The 23,378-nt window shown below is 36.3% G+C and overlaps 1 protein-coding gene across 7 annotated transcripts in view; it reads left to right on the top strand.

Moving 5' to 3' along the window:
* Window positions 1–23,378, top strand: part of DCDC1 (doublecortin domain containing 1) — a 444,094-nt gene that overhangs the window by 88,596 nt on the left and 332,120 nt on the right. For 5 of the 7 annotated variants that reach the window (XM_070274958.1, XM_023646546.2, XM_070274959.1 and 2 more), the window contains one exon: window positions 8,088–8,254. In XM_070274958.1, coding sequence (XP_070131059.1) covers window positions 8,088–8,254 — 167 coding nt within the window. Of the gene's footprint in view, window positions 1–7,857; window positions 7,977–8,087; window positions 8,255–9,125; window positions 9,380–23,378 lie in introns of those variants that run through there. The other 2 variants (XM_070274960.1, XM_023646552.2) reach the window with 2 other exon arrangements.

The following is a 23,378-nucleotide window of genomic DNA, read 5'->3' as shown; positions in this document are numbered from 1 at the left end:
TTAAGACCTTCCTTGGGACTATGCCCCGGGCTACCTAGACACAGCCTCCAGCACCTCCTAGTGCCATCCAGGCATCCGACATGGGCGACTCTTGTTGCTTGGACAAAAGCAGAAAGTGCTAACCATCAATGGTTTATATTTCTACTATGGCTCTACAGAGAATATTAAGAATTGTGTTAAGGCTAGATTACAAACAAGTGTTTTTAGCAGCAGTGGGAGAACTCCCATGATAACTGGATCACTGTCATCTTTTATTAAATACAGGAATGCAGAATTGTGTGATAGGAACAATCACAAAGCAGTCCAATCTACTCAAGACTCTTTAATATCTGTCAGAAATCCCCTTTTGAAGTCTTTAAAACAGAGACTCTCTTTTATATTCATGAAGATATGATCATCACCCCGAGGTTTTGTTGGGCTAAACGTGCTTCAGTGTTTATGTGATTTTGTTAACAAGTCCTTGCTCTTTCCCTCTTCTCCTAGAGTTTGTCTTTCTAGCTTCTGGTTTTTGTGTCTCTTATTTCTCAGTCTTTGAACTCTAACACCAAAAATCTTACTCTGACTCTAATGACTTGTCCATGATCCTAGAAGTTTGTTATAAAAAACATTATAATAAGTCTAATTGCCAATGAAAACAAATAGCCTAATTGTTACCACCTGTTATAAAACGTTTTCTTACAAAGTTCTCCATGTGAAAGAACGTGACTCGGCAGAGGTTGGTCTCCTTCCCCCGGGAGTCTTTAGAGGGCAGCGGATAGTAGACAACACTGTGCAATATGCTCATTATAGGAGATCCTACTTTTGTGAAACAAACATGGAGAAATAAATGTCAAAAGGAAAACCTCCATTATAATTGCTGAAACTATTAAGACTTTTTAGTTTATGACATTTAAAATATACATTTTTCATGACATATATATATTTATATAAATATATATATATATTATATAAATAAAATATTTAAGGGTAAGTAATATGTTGACTTAGCATTTACATCCAAGGAGACCAAAACAGCTTACCCACATTATCTGACTCCTAGGTCTCTCTAAATTAGGTATTTTGTGCCAGGCATTATTATTATTCCTGCTTTTGAGACTGAAGAAAAGAAAGAAAGAAAAAAAGAAAAAGATCCAGCTGAATTAAAAAAATTTGTGTTAGTTATAACTTTATAACCAAATAGTAGAGTTTTGAGACATTTTACAATTAGCTTGCTTTAGAATGTCACCTACATACCTGAGTCTTTGTATATTTGATTTGTTCCAAAGTTTTACTGCGTTTTCTATTGCATCTTTTCCTTCTGGATCAAAAGTTAATTGGTGCCTCAGTTAATACCATTTGGGTTAAACTTTCCTGAATAGTAATAAAAATAAAAAATAATAATGTAAAAAAAAGTGTTAGTTTTTACAGCAAGCAATTATATAATGACATTTCTAAAGGCCTTTACTTCTAATTTTTGTTGGTTTTATTTATTGAGTTCCATGCAATGTACTCTCCAAAACTGACTCTAAGATAATAATTTAAATTTTTGTACAGAGCTTGAAAGTTTACATACATAGCAGGTCATACATTTTTAGCTATTATGTATTAGTATAGACCATACTCACGTAAAAATAGATTGATATAGTTAGTTCTCAACTTTTCTTTAAGTAACCTTAAAGTTGTATATATTTCAATTCAATTATTTTGCATTATTACTAAATATCAAATACTTTAGATGCCCAAGAAATTGAGTTCACATAATACTTGTATTTTCAAAGACATACACACTATTACTTTTGTTGAGGCTAAAGGCAAGACTCAGACAATGGAATCCCAGCTTATTTCTACTCCCATAAACCACGTTATTTAAATAAATGAATTGTGTATGCTGACCTGTTCTACCAATGTGCTACTGGGGGAGTATGAAAAAGAGATGTGCATGGTGGTGGAAGTAGAAAGAGGCATAAAGCGCATTGGAAAACTACCAAATGTCCCCTGCAAATGGGCCCTATTCAGAATCAGTAAGCGTGTGATGAGTGAAGTGGTTTTGAATATCGCCTTTAGATTCCATGCTGTTACAAGGCCAGCCCTGAACATGGCAACTCTTATTTCCACACACAGTACCTCTTCACTCTCAATTTAACCCCAAAATCTGATGAACCCATTACTCCATACTTGATTTCATGGAACAAGGAGTAGATATAGTTACAAATGATCAATCACCAGCCGTGAAGCGAAGCGGCAAGGCATTAACAATTCACACCCGCTCGGCCCACCGGCTCAGCAGAAGATGTGCCAGCATATTTAATGCACAGCTACTTCGTTCCGTTTAAGAAAAGGCAGGACTCAAGCTGCATTTTCAAAACGGAGACGACTCCCTAAGATTTCATACTTCCTGCGTCCCAATGTCAACCTTCACCCACGTATCAGCAATTAAAATAACCAGGTGCTCTGTGAAGGTCACCATGTCTAAGTGAAATTTTACTCAGGTAAAAACAATATGACCTATGAAATTCTTCCCCCCAGTGCGTCCCTGTTCTGTTTGATCCTATCATACAAATCAATGCCTCTTGCAGCAGTGTTGTAACACTGTAGACCCCGTAGGCAACATCCGTCAGTTTAATAGGATCACTGAGGACTGAAGCCGCTGTGAAAGATTGCTCTAAGTGTAGCAATCGTGTGCTTGTCATTTGGTTCAGTGGAGGAAAAGTCCAAATTTGGGTAGGCATTGGTATTTAAGCAAATGACTGCTAAATCTTTTCTCATAAGTACCTTAGGGACAATAAGATTTGACATATAGCATGTAAACAAAAGTACACAGCAGCTGTTAGTTTAGTTTTGTTTGAATAAAAATATAGTGATATAAACCGAGCAACGTAGGAGATAATATGCTCTCCATCATTCAGTCTTGCCAGCAGACCATGCTTCTGAGTGGCGTCTGCTTGTTGCTGTGGGACCCGGAGCTCCAGCCCTTACCAATAGCTGGGTATGGAGCATTAACACACACACACCCTGTAACTAGCTCAGATCCTTGCAGGCATACCTCCCGGGTGGGAAGCAGTCAAATCTTAGCATCTTTTAAGAACTCGCTTTATTTCATGCAAAAAAGAGCTTTTAGATCAACTTCATTTTAAAAATAAATGTCGGTTGAATTGGTGGGAAATTTCCAAACGACGTCCTGCTAACAATACTAATTATTGAGTATTTTTGAGGCTGGGGTCTGAAACCTGCTGCCACAGAGTGTATAGAAGTTTCTTTGTAGGCAAGTATGCTCTGGGAGGCCTCTTTTTTTCATAGTTTCATGTACTCTGACTGAAATGTGAAAATTACAATATTGTGTAAATTATTCTGGATATTTAATTGGCATGAATTTTAATTTTTAATTGGAAACAGGTTATTAAAGCCTTTGATTATTTCCAGGGCTTTTTGACAATATATTAGTAAAAAAAAATCCTCTTTTTAGCTTTCCACTAATAGATTCAAATGTGATATGTGAAGTGTCTCTTTTAATGTAAGATGTTGCTTTTGGAGAGAGAGATATATTCCCTAGATGTGGAACTTGACAGAACATTCCAGTCTATATCTACTTGATAAGTTTCGTTAGATTGTGGTTTCTCTTTAGGGGGATTTTTGGCTCCTTGTCAGAAATCCTTGTATTGCTCCCATCATGAGTCCCAAATAAGTTCAAGCTTCTCATCAGTAAAGAAGTGGTTTTTATATAAGGTTCTCTCGAAGCTGAATAGTTTATTTTCTCATGAATAGCATTTGAACTTATTGTGTTTAGAGTTCTTAGAGGGAATTATCTTTATTATTTAAAATAGCTATTTTGACCTTAATCTAATATTCTTGCTCTGTTATTTAAGGTTTATTGTGTTTTCTCTCCCCATAGTTGCATGATTTATGACGGGGTAGGATGAAGCACATAAGGATTTTCCAAGGCTTTTTAATGCCCACCTCTCGCCTTCTCCTGGCAGTTAATGCTTCATTGCCAAATCGTGTTGTTTTCTTTTTGTATTTTTTTCCTCCTTAGTCTTCAAGATAATTTAATAAGGAAAATTAAAATAAAACAATTGTACATATCCTCAATGTGCTCCAAAATTCATATTTATTTATCAAATTTTGATCCCATTTTCATTCGGTCATAGGAAGCTACAGTTTCTAGGAGACTGTGTGTAGTTGGACTCATGGTCCCGAAACTCACCTAAAAGACTGCCTGCAGTATATCTGAAGTGCTGTTTATTCATCCAACAGAACTTTATTGAGCACTGCTTTTACCAAACTAAAAGACACCATGCCATCAAACCCCAAAGGGTTCATGATTTACTGGAGGATGGAAGTGGGAATGGAAGAGGACTAATACAAATCAATAAGGGAAAGTAAAAGTATAAACATGGAGGAGGGAACAATTAGTCCCGCCTAAATAACTTGGGATATTTTGCCAGAGGAGTTAACATCTGATATGGGCATTGAAGGACAAGAACATATTAACGGGTAGAAAAAGGAGGAAGAAGTGCAAAGGAAACAGAACAGCATGAGTGAGAAAAGTATCAGTTGATAGTTATGACATTAATAAAGCTACTACTTTTAATTATGGGATCCATTTACCCATGCTGCTCAGTACTAACTCTGTCCAGTGAAGTTACTCCTTTTGGTCACATGGTCTCTTTACCCAGCATCCTCAGTTTTAACTCCAAACCCTGTGAAAGTATTGGATTAATTTCACTTTGCCCTATGGTCATAACTTGACAATAAACAAAATGGCTAAAAAGATATTATCCACATAACTTTATCTTTCCAGTAATGGAAATGATCCCAGTGGGATGATCGCATTTTAATGATCTATGCATATTGATAAATTTAAGGAATGATTAGTTTCCAAGCCATTTATCTCATTAAAATGTTGAGGACTTGCTTAATGAAATATTGAAATTACAGTAAAGCAAAGTTCTTGTTGCAGTCATGTAAATAGGAGCAATAGATAGAACACGTGTAATAAAGGCCTCACACATCAGAAGAAATGCTGTGGGTAGCTGTGCACACCAATCTTAAAGGAACACGGGATAGTAAGAACCAGCTCACCTTCTTGATGAGGCCATGTTTCTGAGTAGCATTTTCAAGGAGAAGCTTCAGAATCAGAGGAAGGGAGAACTTTACACAAAAGAGAGGAAACCACTGATTAAGAACATGTACAAGGGGCCGGCTCTGTGGCCGAGTGATTAAGTTCGCGCGCTCCGCTGCGGCGGCCCAGGGTTCGGATCCTGGGCGTGGACATGGCACTGCTCGTCAGGCCACGTTGAGGCAGCGTCCCACATCCCACAACTAGAAGGACCGGCAACTAAGATATGCAACTATGTACAGGGGGGGTTTGGGGAGAAAAAGCAGAAAAAAAAAAAAAGATTGGCAGCAGTTGTTAGCCCAGGTGCCAATCTTTAAAAAAAAACACGACCAAGTCTTCTTTGGTATTAAAAAATAATTCACACTCATGTTAAAATCTATGGTTGGGGTTGAAAAGTCAACTGACTTGTTTTTTAATCAATTACTGTTATATTTCAAACTATCATTTTAGGCCAAGGCTTCTTTTTTATGGAGAGTTCTTTAATTCTAACTGACTCATAAATTTTATTTTTTCAATGTATTAAGCTTATTTATACTTCCTTCCTAAGATTTAGGCATATCATTTTCTTATGTTTTCTGTACCTTCCTAGTTAGTGGAAACATTGTTTGTTCTTGGAGTGTGCTTTGTCTTCCTTTTCAAGAATATCATCAAAGTTACTAGTTTGCAGCTTCCCAAAAGAAAGGGCCTGCTAATCCCTGGTTCAGAGGCTAACCTTTATTAGCGCTCTCGTGGTTATAATGAGGACCTGCTTCCAGCAGGGAGATCCTGGAATACTGAAGAGATTATTCAACAAGTTCAGAGCAGATTCTGAAGTCCCTTATAAAACCTGCTTGTGAATGCTGCTTTCTTTGCTTTGCTGTTTCTGGTTTCCATAGTGTTCCTAATTATATAAACCGTGTGGAGCATGGGAGCTATTTTCCGTCCTCCATCAATTCTGACACTGCTTGCGTTTTGATACAATTTGTATTTTTTTTTCTAAGCTGTATTTTTTCTTAAATTCTTATGAAGGGTGCAAACTGAAAAAAGTAGAGTTTTGTGTTAGAAGATCTATGAAATTCTTTTTTGGAATCCCTTGGGCTGACATAAAGAACTTGGAAGTTATTTTGTGACAAACGTAGATGAATAAGGCTATGAGACTAGAGAATCTGATAAAAATGTTCTCAGGTTTAAATTCAAGATTAAATCTAAACTCTGAATCATTCAACTTTATTACCTTCTCACTTTCCTTAAATTTATTTCAATTTAAGAGCAATTTAGGTAATGCTTTGTCATGTTCAAAAACTGTACTAGTTTGAATGAGTGTACCAACTAAAAGTCTGCAAATTAAAATCCAATACATAGTAATATATGAATGTGATAATAGTTAACCAAAAACACTATGATTCTTAAGCTAGATTTCTTTAGGAAAAATTATAATCAGGATTGACTTATAGTATACATTTTTTGAAAGATTGAAGAGTCATAATTCTAAAATAAGTTTATTTCTCTTTTGCTTTCTATTTATTTTATAATATATGTGATCTTATATTTTTAAAAAGTTTGAGGTGTTTGTTATGATCAAACTTATCGAGAAATGCAGTTGTTCCAGGAGCATAAAAGTGGTTTGATATGTGAATTTTAGGAATTAATTTCTCAGGCTGGGTGAGTGAATTTCATGCACACTTCTAAAGGTGTCTAAATAATCATTGGGTCATAATTTCCTTTAAACTTTGTTTATAATAGTCCTAGAAAATCTTAAGCTCTATTTCCAATATTCTCCTTGGTGTTGAATATCTTAGAAAGAATTTGAATTGTGCTTTGGGAGAGAGAGCAGAACTTTGTGCCATAAAACGCATAACTTTTTTACTAAGAGCAAAATTCAGCAGAATACCAGTAGCAAAGGCCATTTGCATAACTCAGCTGCTCAGCAGCTCAGCTGAACCTAATTGTAATTCAATTTCCAGATTGCTATGCTAGGCCTCTCTGCATAAAAAATGCAACATAAAACATAACCAATTCTTGCCTGGTGATCTATCTAATATCCTTTCTAGTAAAAATATGTATCAGAATAAGGTAGCTAAGCCATATAGTTATTTTATATGTTTATGTTGTGTCGCATGTACACGCTTAAGTAAAGACCAAGTAAAAAAAAAATGATATCCTTTCATTTTTCTGGGTTCCTAGGATTTTTAAAAATGTCTTTATTTTGGCGTTTCCGAGAGAAATGAAATCTTGAAAAATGTTAGCCAGCTGCCATGTTATTTGACTATTTTACACTAGAAAGACTTTATAAGCTAATCGTGTGAAGATGTGTATAAACGTCTTTCAAGTCCATGTGGATGTTGCAGTATAGGCCCACAAGTAAATACCTTCTATCTGTTTACAGAATGTGTACTGGAACAGCATTCCTAAGTCTTTGACTAGCTTATATCCCAGAAACGTGAAAATAAAAAGGCATGATAAAATGCTTGCTTAAGTTTCTCCCCCGTCTTTTTAAACAGCCTCCCCACACTGTTTTATGGGTTATTTAAGCAGCGGCAGTGAATAGGACGGCTTATCAAGGTGTGGATTATGTTTTATGAATAATTTCCAGATGTGATGTTTTAGGTATACAGACCCCTCTACGGGAAGCTATACGAAGAAACAACATGGGTCTTACAATTTTATCAGGACAATGAAGTAGATTTCAGCAAGGTTGGTTCCAACTCATCTGTGATAAATGAGAAGATAAGGCAATCAGTGCACACCGTGACACTCTGTGCAGCTAGTTAGGCACACTTCAGAACTATTCAGGTGTGCGCACAAAGCTTGTGAGTCTCGCATGGGGGGTGTCTCCATATAAATACATCCTTCATGGTGGCCACTAGTAATGCAGGAATTGCTTCTCTAAGACTTAACCCAGGTCAGATATAAATAATAGATGTTAAGAGTTAGCTCTGGCATTGGGGCTGTGTTCCAGGCAGTGTATTTCCGTTGGGTCAAGATAATTTATTTTCCCTTATTTTCTCTCTAGTTCCTCTGCTTGAAAAGTGCCTGCAAAATTCCATCACACCTTTGCGGGGGCCCGTTTGGGTCTCTAAGGGAGAAGGTTTCAGCCCCTCAGGAGCTAAGATGTACCTCCAAGGAGTTCTTTTGGCTTTGTACCAACGATTAAGGTCTGCACAAAAATATTATAAGCAGGTGAGTCATCCCTCTTTAAAAACTGCTTTTTATGTGTTTTAAAATGTAGCTGGTTGTTTAGAGGCGATGATTGGCATCGTGTCATAAAAGAACTGCAGTATGTATTTCGTGAGCTCAGTGCCCGTTAGGAAGCCCAAATGATTCTTCGGTAATCTCAAAGAAACAAGAATGGGCTGAGTGTATGTCTTTTGGTACAAGATGTCATATGTCTCATCTTTTCTTGCTGCAGTCTGTGCAAACTGAAGGCAACTCCTTATGTGGAAATCCATAAACAGTTACTTTAAATAAGAAAATGAGTAGCTCCTAAGGCGTTTGAAACTTTAAAGTTTCAGCCTTCTGTTTTGTTTTATTATTTTTTTCTATATGAAATCAGAATTGCTAATGTACAAGTTGGGCTAAAATATGAGCAGTCGAATTCTGGGAAATTAAATTGTGAATTAACTTCACGTCAAGAGTAACTTACTTTATTTATGCTTATTTAACTTGTATGTTTCAGGACCTGAAAGTGTAGAAATAGAATTAATGGATTTGAGTCAGGTTAAACTAGATTTTGGCCTTTGTCAATTATGCCTTTAATTTCTAAGTATCCATTCCGTAATTGTGAGTGTGTGTGTGTAAAGACTTTGATATTCTAATAACTGCTTACGGGGACTTTGATTCATCCTAAAGTAGCATTGATTATCTTAAAGTGGAATGTTCCATGCCATTTATACAATAAAAATGGAGTCGCCACAGTTTTAGAATTCTCTTTGCCCTTAGTCTTAAGAAGTTAAGCCTACGTTTTACCGCGTTAGATGAGAGCTAGGTTTTACCTCTCTAACTAGGAGGTTCCACTTTGGAACTGGGCTCATTATCTCAGGCCACAGGCTGCGGGAAGATGAATGTTTTGAAAGGCTGGTGCTGGTCCTCTCTGGGGCCGGGGGAGGGGCGGCGGGCGTGGGCTCCGTCTCGGTGTTCACACAGCGCCTCCTGCTGTCTGCTTTGGAAGAGAACACCTTGTGGTGACTGGAAGGAATTCTTGGACTAAGGTATCAGAACTAGCAAGAAACATCTTCCCGTGAGAAACTTTTATTCTCAAAAGGTGATTGGCTTGCCGAGTTAATTAATTTCAGTGGATCCAGAAAGGTAATTAATAATTATCATAGGTAAGGCTATTTATAATGATAAATATGAAAAAATAATCCAAACATTTTCAATCTTTATTAAGCCGATATCAAATTTAAAAACTGGTGTGAAATATATTTCATTGTATTTAGATTAAATTATTTTAACTGAAATATTATTTAACTTTTAAGATATAGTCATATTATAAACTGGATTATGACCAATTTAATTACAATCATTTATTTGGTATTAAATGGTTTGATTCCACTTATTAGTTTAAAATTATTTAGTGTTAAAGAAAATGTGAGACCATTCTCCAGTGCAAGAACAGGACTGTTTAAATCAAATCTATAAGAAACTTAGTAAGTTTTATTAAAAGGGAGGTGTTAGAGATGAGAAACAGCTTAGAAAGCAGTTATGGCATGTTTTTTCTTCTGTTGTCCCAAATGTTTAAAGTCTTAATAGTTATAAAGAGTGGTATGAGATTGTTATACGAAATGAGTTCTGTGTATTGTGAGAAAAGAAGATACTTTAAGAATTACTGCTTTGATTTTGTTTCTTTATGACTCAAAATTGAGGAAAAATACATTTTATTAAAATAAATATTAAATGTGAAATGAACAAAAATTAACATTTTTAGCGTCTCTAGATGTCTGAGCATGTGAAATTGTCTGTATCATCTACATTATGACTTTTAATATTATGCCAAATTTAGGAATATTTAAAAATCTAGGCTCATTGCCCTTCCTAACTAAACCCATTTCCTTTCGCTCAGTTGTAATAACTTAAAGATTTTCACTCAACAGTTTTATGATACTTGCTTAAGTTTTATTTTAAAATATAAAGATGAAGAAAAAGACATGGAAATTTGTCTATTATGTATTTCCATGTAAATTTCTGTCTCTTTCAGGCCAGCTCGTTTACATGTAGTCTTGAGTCTCTTTTATATTGTTACATCATGACTTACTTCACAATGATTTGCAGTGTTTGGAGCAGTCACTGTAGTGTGCCGTTAGCAGGTCATCAGTGGTTGGGTGTTAAGCCTGGCAATAGCTTTATCTGTGAGTAGGATTTCTTAGCAGATACCCCTCTTCACATTCATGAACTCTATTTGAACTTCATTTGCTTCATTTGACCTTAAGGATAGCCTTTTTTATTTAGTGTTATATAAGGTTGTGTTAAAGAATCATTAGATATGTAAAAGGAGATGGCTGATGATTCCTGTTCCCTTAACACATCTAAGCTCGTAAATTATAGGGTTATATGAACTCTTGATATTATTTCCATTCATCCCACTTCTGAGATCATATATAAAATTGACAGTTTTGCTTTGCTGGGATTCTGTCAAAAGACTGTAGATTTTAAATTGATGTTCTGGAGTTCCCAGAGGAAATTTCTTTTAAATAGATTGTGATAATATAGCTTTAAAAGAAAAGTCAGAACTACTGGCTTTATGTTTATGAACTTATTCATTTTTCAATTTTTAACTTTAACTTGGCTATAGTATGCAACTGAATTGAGCCCACTGCGTTAGTGTGCTCTGTAGTATACACTGATTCGTGTATATAAAATGAGATACTGTATTTAGGAGAGCATAAAGTCACTTAGTCATACATTTATCACATTTATTTCCTTAAAAGTGGAAACATCTTAGAAATTCCTCAGAGCTAAGCAGAATCTGTTTAATTGGTAATCTTTGAAGTGGCGTAAACGCGCTCCTATGAAATGCAGTTAACACTTTGAGCGAGGGCTGTTCCGTCTCATTAGCATTCTTGTTGTGTAGTGGGGCTGTTGGTGGGGGTGTTGAAGTAGGAATGCCATTGTGTCGAGTTCCAGTGTTTGGGGACAAACACTGCTGTGGAAGGAACGTGTGAAAAGGCCACAGTCCTGTCAGTGAATGAGGAAGGCTGTGCTTTCTGTGCGCCTCAAGCAGGGAAGCTGTCATTCACGGGCCTAACGCAGCTAAACAGAGGCCAAGACACAAGCCTGCACTACCTTTTAAAATGATATTAGTGATTTTTAAACATGATCTTCTTTATTTATGATCCTACATAGGGCTTTTAGTTGCTGTCAGTAAACAAAATATATGTCAGTCTGTTCAGAAGCTCTGTAGAGATGCATAAAAGTCCGTGGAACTGTGCCAGGAGGCCATATAAATAACGCTTCAGAATGGCTGATCTTAAGTACAAATGTGATTCCGGGGAAACATTGATTTCTGGAAACGTCTTCCCAATTTTGATACTCCTTTGAATAATTTCCCCCCAACCAACAAAATTCCTGGAGCCTTTTGCATAGTGAATGCATTGCACTCTTCTTTTAAAATATGGGTTTTAAAAGAGCTCCTAAACACACAGTTCTGATCACTGAAAGCGGTTCACAGTGTGGCTTAGCAGTGGTTATCGCACGGTCGTTTCGGAAACCCAGAGAAAAACAAAGGAAACAAGTGTCTCGCTCTCATGTCCTCACCACCATCTGAATTACGAAGAGGGTCGCAGCCCCTGTGGTGGTGAAGGCATGAAAAAATTGGAAGGAATTTTTAATCTTACTCCTAACTTTCAGCACTTTGGAAAGAAATGACCAACTTTGAAATTGAATTTTAGCTTGCTTGATTACTTAAAAAAAATGAAGAAAGGGAAAAACACCCTCAAATATTTCTTAAAATCTGGCAGTGTTTTTTACACTTCAGCAGTGTATTGAAAAGAAATTGACGGTTTCTCCTTATGTCTGAAGCTGCAGGGGAATGTTTGATTTCTGTGATTTTAGCTTGGAAATACGTATGTGGGCTATTTGTGATAGATCATTACTTAATAAAGTTTGTTGAAAACTATAGTGTTCTGCCTGAGTGATTTAAATTTTGTATGCACATGGTCCTTTTTGTTTATTAATTTAAGGAAAGTGCTTTTTCGAATGCTATTATATACTCTTTCTAAATGTTCTGTATTTGATGCATTGGGTTTAAAGATCTTAGATACTAAATTTCTATTTCAAAAATTAGGTTTCACTTTTCAAGCTGGAACTGAACTGTAATTTTATTTGGTGGGCATATAATTAGATGCGGAAATGGTCATGCAACTTCAGCATATATTGGTTTCGCAGTTTAAAATCGAAATGTATTTTATTATTACATTCAACTAACCTCTACCAAAGCACTTAGATTTTGTTAAAAAAATTTTGTAAGTTAATCTTGGTTCACTTTACCCACACTTTCAATAAGTTTGGCACTTAGATATCAAACTAAAAATAATAATTCTATTCAGAGTAGATCCAGTTCAAAATATGCTGAATTACATTTAGTGCTGACAAAATTGGTTTATTGCAAAAAATATTTTTAAAGGAATCTTCGTACTTTAATTTACCATAAAAGAAGTGTTGAAAGTTTGTCTCTTTAGATCTTGTCTTAGGTCAATCAAAATCATTTATTGGTCCTAACATTACTGAAGGAATAAGTGTTCCTATTTCGTTTTCTATATATACTTTTATTTTTGGTTTGCCAGCTACTTTTCCCCCCGGCTTTATTGAGATAAAATTGATGTATAACAAGGTGTACAAAGTGATGATTTGATTCACTTACATATTGCAAAATGATTACTATGGCAGAGTTAGTTAATACTCCCATCACCTCACATAATTCTCTTTTCTCTTTTGGGGTGAGAACATTCAAGATCTACTTTCTTATCAACTTTCAAGTATATAATACAGTATTGTTATCTATAGTCACCTACTGTACATTAGCTCCCCATCTATATGTATGTTAAAAATTGGTCTGTTTTCTTGGTTCTTGCCTTCCTGGGGCAATACCCAAAATATTTCAGTTTTGAACTTGTTGATGTCCTTTGAAACCTCGGAACAAAATCTGTAATATATAAACATAACTTACTCTTAAAAACATTAAGATAGTGTTGCAGACGTTTCAAAATGAAAACTAATTCTAAAATATTAGGTTGTTCATAGATTTGAAGGGTTGTTGAATTTTTTTTCCTGAAACCAAGTTGCATTCTAGTTACTTGAAGTATTTTAAGAACCTTAAACTTGTGTCTTTTTCTAAGTGTGATGCTTTGAGCAGGCCTAACATCAGTTAAATGAAGTGAAAATTGCATTCTTGTCTTGATAGAGATGAAAATGGATTTCTGGTCATGAAATAGATGTAGTTGTCACTTTTTAAAAAAGGTGTCAGCAGTTTGCTTCAGCGAGTAAGGTGCCAATTCAGTATGGCAGTAAACTTGTGATCTGAGCAATCAATAAAATGCTTCAATAACTTCTGCTTCATTACACTTATAATAAGAGGCTATAGATCCACGGCACATAAAACGTTGATAAAGAGGATATGTGAGGACCCACTGTGACAGTTTTCTTGAAAGTACAGTAAGTGCAATATTGCCATCTAGAGTTTGTGCGAAGGTAATTATTACAGAGAGGGAAAAGATGACAATGGGGTAAAACAAGAAATGATATTGAAATACTGTTTATTTTCCATCATTTATCCATGACACAGTTATCTTCATGGAACATTTCATTTGACTTGTCATAAAGCTGTTTAGGTCGGGAGGAAACTTTTTAAATCTGTATTTTTCTCTAATTTTCTTAGAATTATACTACCAAATGTCAGATATGTGTCTCTGGCTCAAAATTGAACTTTTTACCATGAATACTATTTATTGAATAACTCACTTTGGAAAAAAAAGAGTTAAAAATTTTCCTTTTTTTTGCATAATAATTCAGTTATATTAAAACAGAGAGCTTTATTGACATATCAGTTGGGTACCTTTCAATTAAAAATATTGTATTTTTTAATGTTAAACACTCTTTCAAAAAATAAGAGCCAATTTGCTTTAACAATGGTATTTTAAAATAAACATATAGAAAAGCAGACTTTCCTGCTTAAGTGATTATGAACATTTTAATGAAGAGAAAGTTCCATTTGGGGATTGTCTAGGAATATGTCCTCATCTTTAAATCAACACTTTAAAAAGTATTAGTTATCACTTAATTTTTCTTGATTATTTAATTTTATAATTTTTTTGAATGAGCTAATGTGGAAAATACATTTTAAACTAAGCCTTATTGAGCTCTTTGTCCCTCTGAATTTGTGGCTGAGAATGCCAATTGGGTAATAAAAAATTTTTAAAAATCTGCATTTAAGTGTTTTATGATACTTAATATAAAGTAAACTTAATATGGATTTAGGGAACTTAATAGGGAAAGTTCACTAGTCTGGAAGGTTATCACTTTTGTTCTTCCGTTTATCTATTTTTTGGTTTGTATAGATAGCTTCTGTACGTTTATAGACATAGGCCTTCAGATTTCCTTGAGGACAAGAATTTGGCATTAATGTATTAGGAATGCATTTTTTTCTAGTATTATACTACTTAAGTATTTTCTGTTCTCATATGCTTATGTGTGGATGACTTTCATAATTGTAAAAGATGGAAATGATTGTAACAATTTATCTTCCTTTTCTGATCAAAGTTTTATCCTCAAATATCCCTAATATTATATTATCTCTACTTATATTTAAGACCACTCTTTAACTAGATGAAGAGCTCTTATTTTGAAATTTTTAATCGTACTGAGTAGAAAATGTTGCATTTTAAAACCTCCAAATAAGTATGGAATTGTTCTGGTAAAGTAAGTGACCGATTTTCCTTAAATTACTCAACCACCTACAGGTATTATTGCCTATGACTCTTTTGAAATGAGAATAAATTTTATAGAGTTACAGCAGCAAAGTGGAAGAGTGCATTTGATAGATGCCCTGAGCAGTTTCAACACCCACAGGTATTATTTGTAAGAAAACAATCATGTGGAGTCTTCAGCTGGTTAGAGAGGGCACAGCACTCTATCTTCACCTGACATCCTAGCTGTTCCGTCAACATCCCGGGCCCCCTGCCTGCCACCCCTCCTCCCAAAACAATGATGCTCGCGGAGGGGTTTGTGTGAATGGACAAGAATAGCAATGTTTTTTTCCTTCTTTTCCTTGAAGAACTAAAACAGTATTGAAGGCGTATTCTTACAGGGAAGAAAACTATCTTGAGGATTGACTAGTATTTTCTATTCAAATTGATCAATATTGTCAGTGATAGTTAAAATCTTTGATTATTAGGTCTGCCTGCTGATTGATGAAAGGTAGACTCTTAAGTGTCAACCTTTTGAAAATCGTTGCTTTGCTTTATTAAGAGACGTGTAGTGTTTCCTCTCACCTGGTGTTGATAGCATTAGCTTGAATACACATCACTCACAACAACAAATTGCTGATTTTCAAATAATATACTTCATTATTTGCTTATATTTTCTATATGTAACAAAAGATGGAAATGAAGATAACATTAATTTATTGCTCTCTTCAGTCAAATTTTCTCAAGGTAACTACGTCAGAAAGTTAATTTTATGTAATTGCCTAAAAAATATTCAGCATCCTGTTACGTTTTAAAAAGATTTCAAGTTCCTAAACAACCCAATCATGCATGAGAAAAGGATATGGCAAGAATCTGTTTATTGACACAATATATGTCACCAGGAGGTAAATGTTGAAAGTTTCAGAGAAGAGAATAACAGCGTAAATAAAGGCACTGGAAAGATCCTAGTCTTCAGCCTTGGCCGGCCAGGTGAGACGTCTTCTGGAGCTGTCCTGCCCAGTGTACTCTCCCCACGAGGCTTCTAAGTTTAAGTTAATTATAATTAAGTAAAATTGAAATATTCAGCTCCTCAGTCTCACTATCCACATTTCAAATGCTCAGTAGCCACATCATCATTGAAAATTCTGTTGGACAGTGCTGTTCCTGAAAGAAGAAATTCAGTCTAGATACTCTGATTATACTTCTGGTGCTGGATTTCACGTTCTATGACTAACAAAATCACAAGAGATCTTTTAACATGATCTGGATTTTATTCAGTGTAGGGTAGAGAAGGTAGTCTAGTCTTCACAAGACAAAATAAATCGTGGAAAAAAAAATCACCTCAAACAGGTCACAACCTAGTCACCCGCTAACCAGCAGGTGGACACCATTAGGATCTTCAGTGTCCCTCAGGAGCCCTATAAATAAACTAGACAGTGTGGCATCCTTAGGAACTATGATCCTCCCTCTGAATTAGTCTTACTTTGTTTGGTGGGAAAAGATCCTCCTTCCCTGAAAAAAAATTAGACAACCAAAGAATACAAGCTGGAATGGGGAAGAGTTGAGTTCTCCTGATGTGCTCAGTCTGAGCGCTAACCAGGGGTGAGGACACAGGAGAACCATCCAGACCTGCCCTTGGGAAGCTAGCACTCTTGTTTTGGAGAGAAAGCATCCCCACTGTTAGGAAATGTGCTTATCAGTGTACAATTAAGTGCCAAAAATATATGGTACCGATTCTATGTATTATGGGAACTTCATTAAAAGAAATATTAAACAAAGATTAAAAATAGAATGAAAGCATTTTAAGATTCAAAGGACTTTAGAGTCCTTCTAATCCAGCTTTATTGAAGTATAATTGATAAGTAAAGTTGTGAGATATTTAAATTGGACATCGCGGTGATTTGATACACGTACACATCGTGAGAGGATCCCACCGTCTAGTTGCTTAACATCCATCACCTATAGATTCTTTATTTATTTGGTGAGAACGGTAAGTTCTACTCTCTTAGAAAGTTTCGGCTTTGTAATACAGTGTTATCAACTGTAGTCGCCATGCTTTACATGAGATCCCCAGACCTCAGTCATCTTAGAGCTGCGAGTTTGTACCTTTACCAACCTCTCCCAGCTTTCCCCGCCCCCAGCACCTGGAAGCTTCCTTTCCACTCTGTTTCCGTGAGTCTGACAGAGTTTTAGATTCCACATAGAAGTGATATCTTTATACTGACATTACAGGTCAGGCAATTGAGATCATTGGCAATAAGACAGCTGTCCAAGATGAGAGAGCAAGGGAGAGCTGTGAGGGACAAGGGCCGTCTCTGCTGTTAGAGTGGGCGAGGTGGGCACCATCAGCCCGGTTACTGGGGGGTCCGAGGGGGACTCACACAGGCAGGGGCAGGAAATTGGAGTGGGAAAGATGTCACTTTCAAACGGGTTATATTTGATACAAAAAATGTTATTGGTGACCTTTGAAAGATCACGAAACCTTAGGGTGAATCAGGTTAAAGAAAGAATTGATGTTGAAGTGAGGGTGGTGGGTGTGGATAAGACCTCTCAGAGGTTGAGAGGCCCATCGTTTTTTGAGTTCACAGTACATTAAATAATGAAGAAATGTCAAAACAGGATTTTAAAACTGTTGGGTATATTTCACATGATAACACTTAAAATTAACTTTATCAACAACCCCCCCCATGATGTAATTGTTCTAAATTGGCTTGATAACTACAAGATTTATAAAAGATATTAGTTCATAACCCATAAAGGTAGTATGGTGTGGTGATGGGACCAGAGTTTTATAACAACTGTGTTCTTGGGTTGATTCTGTCTCTGTGTCTCTTTGACTGAAGGTATAGCTTTATTTGGAGGTAAGGAAAAAGGCTAAATTTGTGGCCCATTTTGAAGGTAAGACTGAGGCCCAAAGGCTTAACCCTCAGGATTAAGGCACCTGGCATCCAGGAGTGGTTGAGGACTGTGGGTGGGGACCAAGGTCACTGAGTTTGGAAAGCACATGCTAGCATTTACTTTACGAAGGTGATGCATGTTTCAAGAACGCAATTCACATGCACTCCACACAAGATATACAAAGGAGTGTTTTTAAAGTTGTGTCTAAATCTGACGTGACCTTTCACACAAGGTACCGCTCCTGGTAGAGGGGGAAGACTGAAGACTAAATTTGATGCAGGACAAATAATTTAACCAATTCTTTAGGTAATGCTCAGCCTTTTGGCTACAGAGGCTCAGGCGCTCGTATTTCTGGCCTTCTTCTGTGTTCCTTCCGAGAAGGCATCTGGGTTTATGATGGAGGGGAGGTAAGCAGAGCTGGGCTGTTTCTCTGCAGGTGCACAAAGAGCCAGAGGGCTAGTTTTAAGGAGTGAATGACTAGATTCTCAACTTCTATATGTACTTTTTACTAAAATGATCCTGCCCGAGAAGGTGCCTGTGCTGGAGGTGCATGCCATTTCTGCGTTCCCAGCTTCCATTGTCCTTAGCCAAACACCCTCTCCCTCATCCTGAAGCTACTGGGTGCTTCACCCTGGAGTGTAAAAGCCTCCAGGGCATCAGGCAAAGGAGCGCTTGGAAATATTGATGCCGTAAGCTTCCCGTGAGGCTCTGAATCTGCTTCTTGTTGTATGTGTGTTTCTGTTAAGGAAGGAATGGGATAGAAATGTGAAGTTGAGGAGAAAAAGGAGCGTGTAAACTTTCTGATTGTTAAAGAAGAGCTTTTCCACATATTTTTAAAAATAGATGATTGATAGAAAATTGTTCTGGTATTTAATCTCACCGGATAGATTTAAAAGAAAAGTTTAACAGTTTCATTTAGTAATGCCAATATTTATAATACGCCAGAAAAGACATCCTCTGCAACTGTTTTTAAGCTAATGATAAAAAGTTTTAAATGTCAACTTAAAATGTTGGCACACAGTTTTCTGTGTGAGGGGTAGCTAGTTTTCTCAATTCTTTTAGATAGTGTGTGAGTAAAATATTTTGGAGTCCTCATGGTGCCATGGAGGGAAAGTGGTCCTTCGAGCCACATGGTCTCCGACTGGTCTTGTCTGTTGCTGAGCTTTGCAGCTGATGTAACTCCTGAACTGCTGGCTGCTCTCTGCATGGTCAGGAGTGCGCCCTGGAAGTTTCAGTCTCAGCTTGGCTCTCACTGACTTTCTGCCACGTTCTCCATCTTACCCATGGCCTGAGCAGGTCACCCTGCAGCCTCTGCAGTGCAGACACTGTGGGCATTTGGGCCTTAGTATCTGTGGCCCTTGTGGATTACAACTTGCTACCTTTTGGTTTCTCAGGGGCCATGTGAGAATTTGTAGGTCTTGTCCTTACCGTACTTGAAAACAACTCCCGAAAGCTAGATTACGGCCTCTTTCTGCCTCCTACACACTACTCCAGGGCATTTACTCTGTGGCCCCACCCCCTTACTTCTGCCCAAGGTTGGTAAATGGTGCAGCCTCAGTCCAGTCACCTCCCAGAATATCAAATGAGAACCCAGATGGAAGACTTTTGTCCATAGCCTTCTCCTCAACTTGTCTAACACACCTGCCCCTCTCTGGGCTGACGCTGGGAGGTGGTAGACCAAACCCTGGGAGTCTCAGTGCTGCCTCCTACCCCACCTCCCCACTTTCCATCCTACTTCTTTCTTACTTCTTTTACACGTAATCCCTTGAGACCCAAAGGGGTGAGCTTTGAGCTTTATGCTTCTTCGACTTTGCTGGCTTTCAAACTTCTTTGACTGCAGTCCATAGTAAGAAATGCATTTCATATCATAACCCTCAGTAAAAAATATGTATTACATTACAATTCAGTATTACATATACATAGCTCTTCACATTTGCATATAAAACAAAAGTTTTTCAAAACAAGACTTAACCTTACTACATGTGAGGCACTGTTAAATTGCTAGTGTGGACCCACTAGATTGATTTCACAGCTCACAGACATGTTGTATCAAGGCTCTATTTCATCCTGTACTCCTTAACTTGGTGTTTTAAATTCAGACATTTCCCCAATATTCTATTAAATTTTTCAAACATGCAGATATGTTGAAAGAATTTTACGGTGAACAGCCATATACCTACCACCTAGACTCTGCATTTTACTATACTCAGTTTATGAAATGGCTATCCATCTATCTATCTATCAAACCATTTTTTGGGTGCATTTCAAAATAAGTTTCAGACATCATGTACTTTTTTCTCTTTGTGTCTTTTGTTACAAGCTGGCATATGTTGTGATTCTTTTGTATCTGGGATGTACTAAATTGTTAAATATTTTAAATACTATTATGAACCAGAGGTAGAATAGAAACGCAAAGCTGTGAGCGGAACTAAAGCCACAGGTTTGCTGAGCTCCTGGCTGGAAACCATCCGTGGTGCCTACTGGTCCCTGGGGAACAGGGACGTAAGGGCTCTGTGTGGGCTGCAGGGCTGGGACCTGGGTCACTGTGTGAAGGCCGGGACAGGGCTTCCCAGTCCTTCCGACCCCAGTCTTGGTCTAGATCAGGAAAGCAGGCCAAAGACATGTGCAGACCTCCTAACAGAGCCCATGGCTGTTGAGTGAAGGAGCAGCACTAAAACATGGTTTGATCTCCCAGAACTGAGCCAGCTGCCTACTGCTTCTGAGACCAAATGTACAGTATCCATAACAGCGTCAGAGAGTAGGAGCACCAAGCGACCTTTTAGGACTTGATTCTGGGAGCCAGGTGGAAACAATTGAAGCTCTCCTGGATAGAGGGAGGAATCCTCGAGGAGGAGACTCAGGAAGGGTTAGACTTGAGGAAGAACAAAAGTGAGCCTAGAAGGAAGGCAACAAATTCAAGAAACAACAGTGACCATAGAAATTGATAAAATAGAAGTTTGTCAATTTTACTGATATTTTCTAAGAAACAACTTTTGATGTAATTGATTTTCTATTTTTTGATTTGCTTTTTACTTTATTGATTTTTTTTCTTTATGAATTCCTTTCCTCTGCTCATGTGAGTTTCTTAAAGTAGAAGCTTAGATTGTTGTTTTTAGACCTTTCCACTTTTCTAACGTAAGCATTTTAATGCCATAGATTTCCCTCAAAGCACTGCTTTAGCTGTGTCTATTACATTTCAGTATGCTGTGTTTTCATTTTTATTCAGTTCAAAAGATTTTAAAAGTTTCCTTGTGATTTCTTCATCTGTTATTTAGAAGTGTGTTTTAAAATTTCCAGTTGTTTGGGGATTTCTATATAACTTTCTGGTACTGATTTCTAGTTTATTTCCATTGTGGTCAGAGAACATACCTGTATACTTTTAATTCTTTGAAAACTTTTGAGATTTGTTTTATGGCTCAGAATATGGAAGGCGTGATGTGCGTGGATGTTCAGCTTTGTTGGGTGGGGGTATTCTATAAATGTCAGTTTGTTCAAGCTGTTTGATAACGTCACTCAAATCTTCCTTTGTCCTCACTGTGATTGTGGATTTGTTTATTTTTCCTTTCAGTTCTATCACTGTTTTCTACATATACTTGGAAGTTCTGTTAGTGGAGCCATATACATCTAGGATTGTTATGTTTTCCTGGTGAATCAACTTTTTAAAATCATTTTGAAATATTCCTCCTTCTATCTGGTAATGTTCTTTGTCCTGAAGTCTACTTTGTTTTGTAGTAATATAGCTACTTCAATTTTCTCCTCACTAGTGTTATCATGAGATATTGTTTTCCATCCTTTTATTTTAGACCCTATCTGTGTCTTTATATTTAAAGTGTTTCTTATAGAAGTAGTGTATTTGGATCTTGCTTTTTCCTCCAATCTGACAATTTCTTACTTTTAATTGGAGTGTTTAGACCATTTATATTTAATATAGTTATTGATATGATTAGGTTTAGTCTTGTCATTTGTGTACTATTTGTCTTATTATTTTTTCTTTTATCTTTTTTACTGCCCTCTTTTGAATTAAGCATACTTTCAATGATTTCATTTTATTTCTCTCTTGGGCTTATTAGCCATGTATCTTTGTTTTCTTTTGTGTGTTTAACTGTATGTGTAGTTGCTCTAAGATTTACAATATACATATTTAACTTTTCATAGTCTATCTTTGAAGAATGTTTATTACTTTATTATAATCTAAGAAACTTATACCGGTATATTTCCATTTATCCCTCCTGTTCTTTGTGCTATTGTCATATATTTTACTTCTACATATGTTAAACTCAGAAAATATTATTTTGTATTTAAACACTTATCTTTTAAAGAGATTTAAAAATGTGAAAAAAATGTCTTTTATTTACCCACATTCTTACAGGTTTTGACACTCTTTATTCCTTAACAAATCTAAGTGTCCATTTAGATTGTTTTCCTTTCACCTGAAGAATTTTCTTAAACATTTCTTTTGTTAAAGCTGTTTTTTTCCTGAGAAAGTCTTGATTTCACCTTCATTGTTGAAAGACATTTTCACTGAATATAGAATCCTAGGTCAACAGGTTTTTCCTCCCCCCGCCCAAACTTTAAAGTGCTGTTCTGTTGTTTTCTAGCTATACAAGTTTCTCGTGTGACATTGGATATCACTCTTATCTGAGTTTCTCTTGATGTAACGAGTTTTTTTTTCTTCTGCTTTTAAGATTTTATACTTATCACTTTTTTTCAATTTCATCATGATGTGTCTTTTGTGTTTTTATTGGGGTCAGGGAAGATTCCTTTGCTTGAGATTTGTTGAGCTTCTTGGATCTATTGGATTCTAATACTCATCAAATTTTTGGCCTTTATTTCTTAAAATACTTTTTCTGTTCCTCACTCTCTCTCCTCTTTTTCTGTATTCTAGTTACAGACATGTTAGTCTGCTGGTTTTTTCCCCCAGTCCTTTTTCTCTGTTTTCTTCTTTTTGAATTGTTTTTGTGGTAACCATTAGACTGAGTTAGGGAACAAATCACCTCCGATTCTACAAGAAGCCATTAGAGAAGGAAACTGCAGCTACAACAGTGTGCCTGGAATTGAGACATTTAGTTGCAGAATTTCAGATATAAGAGGAAATTATATTCCAAATTCAAACACTATCTTTGCACTTATATTCCTCAGCTTGTTTTCATACGTCTTCTGTCATTAAGACTCTCTTATCAGTTCAAATTTCTCTCTCCTTACTCCTTAATTCTAGAATCTCTTCTTAAATCAAGTTCAATAATCACACCAGACTCTTTTCTAGCTTTGTTTCCCCTTCTTATATGTGGAATGGAAATGTCTTTCTTATTTCTCTGTATTTTAAAACAATGAAATTTTCTAAACATAAAAGATTAGTATAAACATTTGTGTAACCCACGTCCAACTCTATCAAATCTTTTCTCCCTATTTTTATTTTTAGGAAATTAAACGTAAATATATCATTTCCCCTCCCTTCCCCCCTTTCCAGAGGTAATCATTATCTTGAATTTCTAGGCATATTTTATGTGACT

This window comes from Equus caballus, chromosome 7 (genome assembly GCF_041296265.1).
Source record: "Equus caballus isolate H_3958 breed thoroughbred chromosome 7, TB-T2T, whole genome shotgun sequence".
In the NCBI taxonomy this organism is placed as follows: domain Eukaryota; kingdom Metazoa; phylum Chordata; class Mammalia; order Perissodactyla; family Equidae; genus Equus; species Equus caballus.
Note: the sequence above shows the minus strand (reverse complement) of the source record. Positions and strands in the feature narration are given on the sequence as shown.